At 40.3% G+C, this 10,970-nt stretch overlaps 1 protein-coding gene across 1 annotated transcript in view; it reads right to left on the reverse strand.

Moving 5' to 3' along the window:
• Positions 1-3,667: 3,667 nt before the first annotated feature.
• BMPER (BMP binding endothelial regulator) overlaps positions 3,668-10,970 on the reverse strand; it is a 410,362-nt gene continuing 403,059 nt past the window's right edge. The window contains exon 15 of the mRNA XM_006832140.1: positions 3,668-5,069. Within this exon, the coding sequence (XP_006832203.1) occupies positions 4,888-5,069 (182 nt within the window). The 3' untranslated portion in view covers positions 3,668-4,887. The remainder of the gene's footprint in view (positions 5,070-10,970) is intronic.

Raw genomic sequence — 10,970 nt, forward strand, 5'->3', positions numbered from 1 at the left:
TTTAGGAATAAGCTGGGTTATGACCCAAGGTGGCTAAAACATGACAGAATAGTTTCAGCCAGAGCTCTGGAGTAAGCTGTGTATCAAGGTCTTTTATCCAGAAGTGTTACCAGAGTGTCGCTAGTAGGTACACCTGTTTGCACTTGAATCATTCCCCATCCCTTCCATTAGCCCACAGCCAAGCAAGTCAACAAAAGCAATGGCTAAGTGTATTTACCTTGGACCAGTTCTGGTAAAACAGCTAACACCTAACCAGTTGTCAGCAAGTCAGTTCCAACTTGTGGCAACCTCATGTGTGTCAGAAGACCGATTCGTGGGCTTGAACCACCAACTATGAAGTTAGCTGTCCAGTGCTTAAACCAGGACTCTCCACCCTTTCTTAGCCATGCTTATTCTAAGTCATCCTCAAGGCTCATTAATAAAAACAAATTTAGTATCTCTAAATATGAATATTCCATTCTCCTCCACATTAGTCTTTTCAAAGCTGGCTAGCTGAAAGAGAACCACATTAGAGTTTGGTCTTATGCATGTTTTTGTCATTCAACCCATTTAATTAAACCCAATAGAGCAACAACCAGAAGGCTCCCATTAAAGGGATAGATGTGTGGGGTCTTAGTTCTGGATAACATCATTACCAGCAGCCATTTCATTTCCATACTTATTCATTCTTGGCAACTTGAGCATCATCATTTGTCAGAATTAAAACCCAGGGTTCTAAAAAGTCTTCTACTTCAGGATTTAGAACCGGAGACTATTTTTGCTTGTTCCCAAGGGTTATGTGTGCAAGAGATATAGCTAATTAAAATATCTTGGCATATGTCCGGAAGGCAGTCTCCTCCCACACCAAGAGCTTTTCAACCCACTTCCGTAATATTTGTCAGATCCAGATGAACATGAGTGACAAAGAGAGGCAAACTGAACAGAAACCAACACGGATAAAACATGAGATTTAGTGTTTATCCGTCTTTATTTATTTGTTCAGGAAAAATGTATTGACTACCTACTAGGTTATCTTTCTGAATGAGTATAGTTAGTGTGAAGTAGGTGTTAATAACATATACATTTTTTTGGAGGAGGTGGGGGTTCCTGGTGTGGTGCTGTAGGATAAGCACTGGACTGCAAGGTCAGTTTGAACTGCAAGGTTGGTGGTTCAAATCTACCAGATGCTCTTTGGAAACCCTATACACGGTCCCTATGAGTCAGAACTGACTCGATGGCACTAAACAACAAACATACATTTTGGGTAAAAAATATTTCAAAATACAAAGAACTTTTTCAGCAAAAAAAGCTTGTTTATGTTTAATGGAACCTAGGACAGAGCCTACACACCCTCCCTTCTGTTTCCTACTGGAAAGTACCTTCCTACAGACTGATGGTTAGATGCTCATGAGACCCTCCCTGAGAGAACGGGGTGAGACTTTTGACCTGAACAGCTGAGGACTCTCAGTATGCTTGAGTTTTAACAGTAAATGGCTGTTTTCAATGTCCAAGAGCCATTTTTCTTTCTCTTTAAAAACTTTTAGGTCAGGATTTTCAAGCTTTCAATTTTCACAGGCAGAAGGAAGAAAGCATAACACTCTGTGTGAATAGAACCCTAACTGGACTTGTCCTTTATCAAAGGTGTTTGCTCTTCATTAAATTCAAAACTCATTACGTATAGTATTGTCAGAGGAGAATTGTGATACCTGCAAACAGAGTGATATTACCCCAACTTCTGATGGCTTATAATAATCATAAGTTGGGGTAATATTGCTCTAATCACAGGTATCAACTCATTTTATTGGAGTCCTGGTATGGCACTGTCGGATAAACACTGGACTGCTTACTTCAAGATCATTGGTTCAAATCTACCAGTTGCTTTTTGGAAACCCTATATAAATAGATTGCTATGACTTGGAATAGACTCATTGGCACTTAACAACAACAACAGCAATAGCATATATAGCATATTTAATTCATATTATTTTACAAAGTCCTGGTTTGGTGCTGTAGGATAAACACTTGACTACTAACTACAAGGCTGGTGATTCAAATCCAGCACTTAGCGTGCACGCGGGAGCACACACACACACACGCACATGCACACGCACACGCACACGCACACAGACATATATATATATATATGCCATCAAGTCAATTCTAACTCACAGCGATCCTGTATAGGGTTTCTGAGTTTCTGAGGAGTGGCTGGTGTGTTTGAACTGCCGACCTTGTGGTTCACAGTCCACTGATCCTACAGTGCCACACCAGGAGTCCACATATGTAGATATAGTCAATAAAACAAAAATTAATTTTTAAACAAGGCTATGCACATTAAAGAAGGAAGTAGAACATTTTCATTTCAAGTCATTGAACTCTGCATGGGTTTGGCTTTGAGAAACCAGTGAAAATATCCCATGTAAATAAATAAAGCAGGACCACGATCATTCACTCACTTGGTAAATCTCTGCTATGACCAACAATTAGACAGAGCCATTGCTCAGCTATCATGCATGATCAGACATAAAATGTGCAGCTGTTCAGCTAATTTTCCCACCCTCCTCCATTAGACAGATGCCCATTTGGCTCAGTAGAGTAAATAACCTTCTGCCTTCTCATTCCTCTAGGATTAGGAATAAAATTTTCCTTAAAATGTGCAGACATTAAGCTAAATGCTGAATGAGACAAGTTATGCAAGTTTTAAATCAAGGTGTCTAAAGTGATAGCATTTGTCTCTCTGCAAAAGACCCTTCATCATCTTTCCACTAAGACTGGCCAGGATTGAAGGTGTTGAAAATGAGGTTGTCTAACCTTATTGGGTGGGTTGCTCAATTCTTGGATGAACTATAAGAGCAAATTTCCTTTCTGCATCTTTAAAACAAGTCCCCTTTTCATAGGGAAAAACCCAGCATGACCTGGAAAGGAATTTAAAATCAATCTTAAGGAATTCATTCACCCTACAGAAGGAGAAATTAGCCAGGAAAGGTCAGCTGATTCTACCTCTCTTTTCAGGACACTAGGAGGAATAAATAAGACTCCAAGTGTGGAGTTGTTTGGAGATTACTGCCCAAGCTCACCTAGCTGGGCAGTGTCTGGGTGTCTTGGTTTTCTGATTCTCAATCCTGCTTACTACAGTACTTGGTCTCTTTATGTCATAGATAAGCAAAGGCATGGCCCCAATGGTTAAGTCATGTGGACAAGATCACAAAGCAGGCCTAGAACCTATGTTTCCTGAATCAAAGTCTTTTTTCCAAGTGCAGCAATGAAGCAAGAACTAAATACTTCAGACACCTGGATGGTTAGGACCTCAACACACAATGATACAAATGCATGTCTGGGTGCTACAGCCCACCACTCCAGCACAACATTCTTTATTCATTTTATTCAAGCAACCAGAGGCATTCAGTGAAAACACACCAACACACAAATTAATCATGTCACTGTCATGAATATATTTAAAAGGAACACAAATGTTTTTGAGCAGCGGTAATATGTTGACTGTCAAAATATTTTGGGTTTTGATACTGTCTATTAATATGACTTCAGAAAGAAAGTACTACAGAATATTTAAATTACCCCTAAATAAATCTATTTTAAATAGCATGTGATTCATCATTAAACCTGAAGCTGATAGAGTTTAGTTTATTTAGCTAAGAATAACATGGTACATATTGAAAGAAACAAGTGCATTGTTGTAAATCTTAATCTCTTTATTAGTACAATGCAGGACATTTTAGTTTCAGACATCAGGGGTTTTGCTTTTGTTGACATGTTCATATATTCAACGAAGAACAAAAGTTAGGTAAATTACACGGTGGTTTATAGTAATCTCTCAGTGAATAAGAGTAAGTGTGTGGACCATTCTTTGTTTGGACTGATGGCAAGTCAACTGGTCATTAAAAGCTTTCTCTTGCCTAATAATTATGATATATTAGCAGTTGTCAAAAACTGCTAGACAAGGACTCCTTTAGGAAAAGTTCAAGGTTTTGATTTCATAGTTGGAAAAATCACAAAATGTAAATGGGTTACATCAACTCATTGGCTTTGCCCTTTTAACTTGCTTTGAGATTCAGAGCAGTGGTGAGTTATTCACATGCTATGCAAAAGTTTCTCTAAATATCTGCTCATGCTCAATAAAATTAGCATGGCATCCAGACACCCCTTAATCTCAATGCATGACATGTAAGTGACCACATCCATCAAACACACATATATAATTAAGAGACTCAGGAATATGCAAAGATGGCAAGAAATCGTTTAATTCTTTGGCTATGCCCTAGTGACAAATATGTATTTCTTGGCAACGAGCCATTCCGTTTTGAAAATAATATCAGACTATGACCCAATAAAGTCTAGAAGCCTAGCCTTCACTTTGCATGCAATGTTAGGGCCTGTCAGTAATCACCAGTCCTCTCTCAGGCACACATTCCTTTCTTTGGAAACATGAAATGCCCCTAGATAAATTTGCCCTCCTCCAGAGAAACACATTTCCCACTCAACTGCAAATCCCGACTCAAAGCTGAAATGAATTCAGGCAGGCAATTTAGGCATCTTAGAAAACTTCCTTAAAAATGACAAATGTTATGTGATGTCAAAGCCATCCAATATGTCTGCATGCCACCTTATTAAATTAAGAACACCTGGCTTATTTATACAATTTATTCCATGGCTTACAGATTAGGATTCTAGAAACAATGTCTTATAGCAAAAAATATACATATAATACTCCACCTATAGTTTATATAAATGATGAAATGTTTTTGTATAGATCTATATATATGTACACATATATACTCTGGTTGTGTGTACTTTGCAGAGTTAGCACACAAATACTGCAGTCCTTCATTGGCTCTTCCACTTCAGTGTCAAAGACACCAGATTTCAAAGTCTTAAGGACTGGAACAAAGGTCACCGCTGAGGGCAAAGGACTGGCTTGATGCACCTTCCCTTGTGAAGGACCAAGTTTGCAGGGCAGTGGCAACCTGCAATGCATGGCTTAGTGCATGGTCCGATCTCATTCCAGTTATCGCAGGTTTTGATGCATCCGGGGCCACAAGTATCATACACAGCACCATGCTTACACTGGGTGGCTGAAAAAGAGAAAAAGGCAAATGTTGATATGGATAAATGGCTACACTAGATTACTCTTAGCCTGATTACTCTTAGCCATCGCTGCAGGTTCACACCATTTCATAGGTCTTTTCACAAGCCGGCTCAGATTTGCATTCTAACAAGGGAAGGGCAAACACCCATCGTTCTCTGATACTCTGTGTATCACCTGCACCTATAGAAACACCATCAAAGATCCACTGGACCAGTGAACTTCAAAAAATAAACTAAAATAAAAGTAAGAAGCTTTTTATTTCTGGATAAGGCAAAGTATAAATTGGTAAGTCTACAAAAAAAAAAAAAAAAAATCCACAAGATTATTGAGTTGAGACCAGCATAAAATTAACTCATAATAGGCCCTCCAGCTATTGAGCTGTTATGAATATGTTTATTTTGAACAGCCACACCAATATTCACATTTATGCAATTATACATACAAAGAAAACCTACCAAGGATATTGGAAATGAATGCCATATTTCAGTCAAAATGATCATGGGTTAGATTCATCAATTTGAGGTAAGTTAGAGCAAGAGTGGGGGGATAGAGACAGATAGAGAAAACTCAGATTTTTCTGGAGGAGGAGTAAAGAAACTGGCTGTCTGGGCCAGAGAATGTAAGAATGATATGGTAGCTAAGTCAGACACAATTTACTATCTTTGTTAACTTAGAGCTAAAATGATTTTGACATTATTCTGAGACTTCCTGAAAATGCACAAACAGATTTGTCAGAAAGATAATGCAAACATTCTGGAAGTTTTATGATGCCCAGCCCTTCCTAACTGAGTATATTTCCAGCAACAAACAGAGGAGGCTGCCTATAGGAATTCTAATCTATAGGAATGCTGACACATGTAGGAATTCGAGCAGGAAGTATTCTAGAGCATTAGGAACAACAGCATTTATCTGAAGTTGCTCCATCTACAACTAGGAGCAATGGAAGATCTTCCTTAATTTAAACATCTCTACTATTGTTTATGCAATTAGCAGAGTGATGTGGTGATAAACTATGCAGCTAGAAAACTGAAAAACAGGACTGATTTCTAAGCAAGCAGGCCTTCCGTTGACTTTTTCAAATGACATATTTAGAGCTATTATAGAATGTTCTGGTTTGATGCATTAACATTGAGTTGACTCTGACTTATAGTGACCTTATAGGACACGGTAGAATTGCTCCATAAAGTTTCCAAGACCCTGACAGTGATGACCTTGAAACACCAACCTTGTGCTTAGCAGCCCAGTGCTTAACTCAGTGGGGCCTAAGAGAACGCTAATAAGAACAGTAAAAGTAAATTCAATGAAGGCTCCTCATTACACGAGTTAAAAACAAATGGGAAAAGAGGTGTTCTGTTCAGAGTTCTCACTTACGTCTTACAAGTTTTTGTTTATTATTAGAAAACTCAGCTGCTGCATGAAATATAGAATGTTGAAAACCATCTTAATGTAACAACTTTATACTTGGCTCTATAATGAACATTTTTCTACCTGGATCTCCACTTTCTAATATGAAGCCCTAGTATGTTTATTGAGGAGTCCAGGTGTGGTGCTGTAGGTTAAAGTAATGTTAAAGGCAAAGTCAGTTTGAGCCATAAGGTTGGTGGTTCAAGCTCACTAGCTGCTCCTCAGAAACCCTATACAGGGTCGCAACTGACTGGAAGGCACTTAACAACAACAACAGTTTATTGAATGAACAAATCTGTCTTGAAAGAAGTACACCCAGAACGCCCCTCAGAAACAAAGATGGCCAGACTTCATCTCACATATTTTGGACATATTGTCAGGAGGGACCAGTCCCTGGAGAAGGACCTCAGACTAAACACCAAAACTCCATCGCCACTACCATCAAGTCGATTCTGACATGGTGACCCTATCTAAAGTTTCTGAGACTTTAAGTCTTTACAGCAATGACATTCTCGTCTTTCTCCTGGGAAGTGGCTGGTGGGTTTGAACTGCTGACTTTGAATTAACAGCCCAATGCCTAACCCACATTGTCACCAGGGCTCCTTGGTAAAGTAGAGGGTCAGCAAAAAAGAGAAAGCCCCTTAATGAGCTGGATTGACAGCAGCTGTAACAATGGGCTCAACCGTGGCAGTAGTTGTGAGACTGGGGGAAGACCTGGCAGGGTTTCATTCTGTTGTACCGAGATACGGTTGCTATGAGTTTGAACCAACTCAATGGCATATAACAATACCCTATTTATCTCAGTCCCAACTTTTACCAAAACATCTACTAACCACCTGCCTTGGGTAAAGATGCTTTTGTGGAAATGGATAAATTATACGGCTATTGATAGGTATGATGTACCAATGCACTCACTGCCATTCTGACTCAAAGCAACCATGTCAGACAAAGTAGAACTGCTCCCTGGGGCTTCTGAGACTAACTCTTTACAGAAGCAGACTGCCTCATCTTTCTCCTGCCAAGTGCTAGATGGGGCTGAATGACTGACCTTCCAGTTAGCAGCCAAATGCTTAACCCACTGTACCACTAGGGCTCCTGACATACCAATGGAAGGATAAAACAGTGGTGGCAAATTACCAATTATATTGCAAACATTAGCTGTGACTGTATTCATTCCTATGCCTAGCTCGCTCACTCACTCACCTTGTTGAGGTGTTTTCCTCAAAAGTAACTTGCTTTCTCAGACAGTACTCCCACATTCTCTATGGCTTTTCTCTACGTTTCTTCTTTAGACACAACACATGCATGTTGACACCACTTTTTACATCACAGTTATTTGCTTTAATGCTCTAGTTATAGTACAGCTGTAGTTCATAACCAAAGATGTTCGTAAGATTCCTCTGAGGATCCTCTTAAAAGACTCAATGTTTCTCATCACCATCCCCAGAGACTGTTGCTCTTGGTCTTCAATGGAACCTGGGTGGTGCTTGCTAATTATCATGAGTTGCTTCCAGCTCATTGCCACTCCATGTACAACAGAATGAAACACTGCCTGAGTTTGTCATCTTCACATCATCAATATACTGAGTCCATTGTTGGGTCATTGTGGATTTTGTTTTGTTTGGGTTTTTTAGTGTCTTTCAACCTTAGGGAGCTCCTTTTCTAGCAGTCCATTGGACAATATTCTGTTGTGCTATATAAGATTTTCACTGACTTGTTTTTAGAAGCAAATCACCAGGTCTTTCTTCTGAGGTTGTCTTATTTGGAATTTCCACTGAAACCTGTCCACCATGGATGACTCTGCTGGTGTTTGAAGTAATGGTGACATGGTCTCCACAATCCTAGTACATGTAATCCAGCCCAGTATGACACACTGACAGAAGGGTGATGGTGAACTGGGGAGTTCTAGAACTAAAAAGTGCCAAGGACCGTTGGTGGTGTAGTGGGTTACCAGGTGCTCTGCAGGAGAAAGATGAGGCTTTCTGCTCCTGTAAAGATTAGGTCGCTATGAGTTGGAACTGACTCCATGGCACACCACCAGCACCACGGATCACCCACATGTGCACCCTCAGCTGAAGAGAGGTGAATCACAGAAGACAAGACTCCTAAGGGCAGAGTTCTTGTTTCTCACTATCCAGGGCCAAGCATAGAGGAACAGATCAAACCATGCTTGTTGGATGGTGATTTACTCTTAATGACATCCAATTCATCATCCCATTTCCCAGGGTAGATTCCCTCTGGCTGGCCTTGAGTTTTATTTCCCCTCTAATGCTTCTATAACATCTCAAGTTGTCGTACTCTCTACATACTTTGCTCTCCTTCAAATCCTGCACTGATCCCTTCTAGGATGAGCACTTCTCTGTAGAATGTCCTCTTCCTACTCATGTTCTCACCTCTCCTCACTCCCTTGAGGACATTGCTTCTCCTTTTTCTGACCTCTTAATTTTTCCTCACGTCTCTACCATTTAACTTTCAAACGCTTTTCTGGAACATCTTGTCTTTGGGCTATTGATCACCGATATTACCAGACAGAAAGTAGAACACAGGACTTGAAGAACTACACAACCAAAAGACTGGTTTTCTAGTATTCACCTACATCTAACAGATTGCATCTTCATTACAATTCAGATTAAATCAATACACAGCCACACATCTGTGCAAGGCATTATTCAGACCTGGGGATTTAAATGTGAATCAGATATCATCTTTGATCACTAATTACTGGAGTCTGGGCATATAGCCAAATAGGTGATGCTGACATGTAAACAAAGTCTTAATAAAATGCAAGGCTCACCCTATTAAACTGTAAGAGCAAAGTATAGTAGCAAAGCACAAAGACGAGGCATCAGCTCATCAATCTGGGAGGTGGGCATAGGCATCAAAACGACTTCAGAAAACAAAGCCCAGTGAGTCTTAAAGGAATTCTTTGGTGATACTAATGGTTAATGGGGTCCTGGTGTGGCTCTGCACTGCAAAGTCAGTTTGAACTGCAAGGTCTGTGATTCAAACTCACCAGTCACTCCTCAGAAACCCTATACAGGGTCACTATGGATCGGAACCAACTCAACACTTAGCAACAACAACTATGATGGTTAATACACTCAACTGCTTCAAACCACCTAGAGGTGCCTCCAATGAAAGGTGTGATGATCTACCTGTAAAAAATCAGCTACTGAAAACCCTATGGAATACAGTTCTACTCTGACACCCACGGAGTTATCATGAGTTGGGGTTTATTTGACAGCAGTTGGTTTTAGTTCTTTACGGGTGAGTAGAGAAGAATGATGGGAGGAAGGATGAGGCTTGGGCAACAGCAAGGCACGAGGTTTGGTGTGTGGAAGCATGGAATTTGAGGACGAAGAGTCTAATAGGAGATAAATTCAGAGAAGTAGGCAGGGGTGTGAGAAAAAGAGAGAGAGAAAGAAAGAAAGAAACCAATTGCCATTGAGTTGATTCTGATTCATTCTGACCTTCTATAGGGTTTGCAAGGCTGTAAATCTTTACAGAAACAGATTCCTTCATCTTTCTCCCCTGGAGCAGCCAGTGGGTTCGAAGGACCCTGTAAACCTCAGCATAGGGGTGGCTTGGAACAGTTTCAAGCTGTGGAGTGATGCAGTCAGAGCTGTCTTAAACATTTACATGACCTTAGAACGTTAATACTTGCTTAGAAACTAGATTACCCTGCTGAAACCCCCCCCCTTTTTTTGCAAACCTTTAAAAGTCCAAAGATAATTTTGAAAAATTTGAATGTGATTTGATATGCACTCATGCATTTAAAAAGAATTCATTTGGTACAATATGTTAGGGGAAAAAATTGGAAGCTACTCAGTTGTTTGGGGCAAACTTGCATCTATTCTTGAGGAGGTATTCAAATGCCACTAATTGTTGTTTAAGGAGCTCTGGTAGCGTAGTGGTTATGAATTGGACTGCTAACCTCAAAGTCAGCAGTATGAAACTACCAGTTATTCCACAGGAGAAAGATGAGGCTTTCTGCTCCTGTAAAGATTTACAGCCTTGTAAACCCTGTGCAGGGTCGCTATGAGTTAGAACCGATTCCACAGCGTATCGCCACCCCCACCAATTGTAGTTGTTTAGTGCCGTTGAGTCAGTTCTGATTCAGAGTGACCCTATACTGGTCTCCCAGGAGCAACTAGTGAGTTGGAACCACTGACCTTGTGGTCCAGTGCTTATTCTATAGCACCACATCAGGACTTCAAGCAGCTACTGGTGGTGGTGGTGTGCCATACAGTTGGTTCTGACTCAGAGACCCTGTATTGGGTTTCTGAGGCTGTAAATCTTTACTGGAGCATAAAGCTTCATCTTTCTCCCATGACTCACCTGGTGGACTCAAATGCCAACCTTGTGTTTAGCAGGCCAACACATAATCGCTATGCGAACAGGGCTCCTCTAAGCAGTTACTAGTAACACACAAATAAGTTATGTGTTGGCTTTATCAAGAATGTGGCCCTGTAGCCACAGGATG

The sequence above is a fragment of the Chrysochloris asiatica genome, unplaced genomic scaffold, assembly GCF_000296735.1.
Source record: "Chrysochloris asiatica unplaced genomic scaffold, ChrAsi1.0 scaffold00006, whole genome shotgun sequence".
In the NCBI taxonomy this organism is placed as follows: domain Eukaryota; kingdom Metazoa; phylum Chordata; class Mammalia; order Afrosoricida; family Chrysochloridae; genus Chrysochloris; species Chrysochloris asiatica.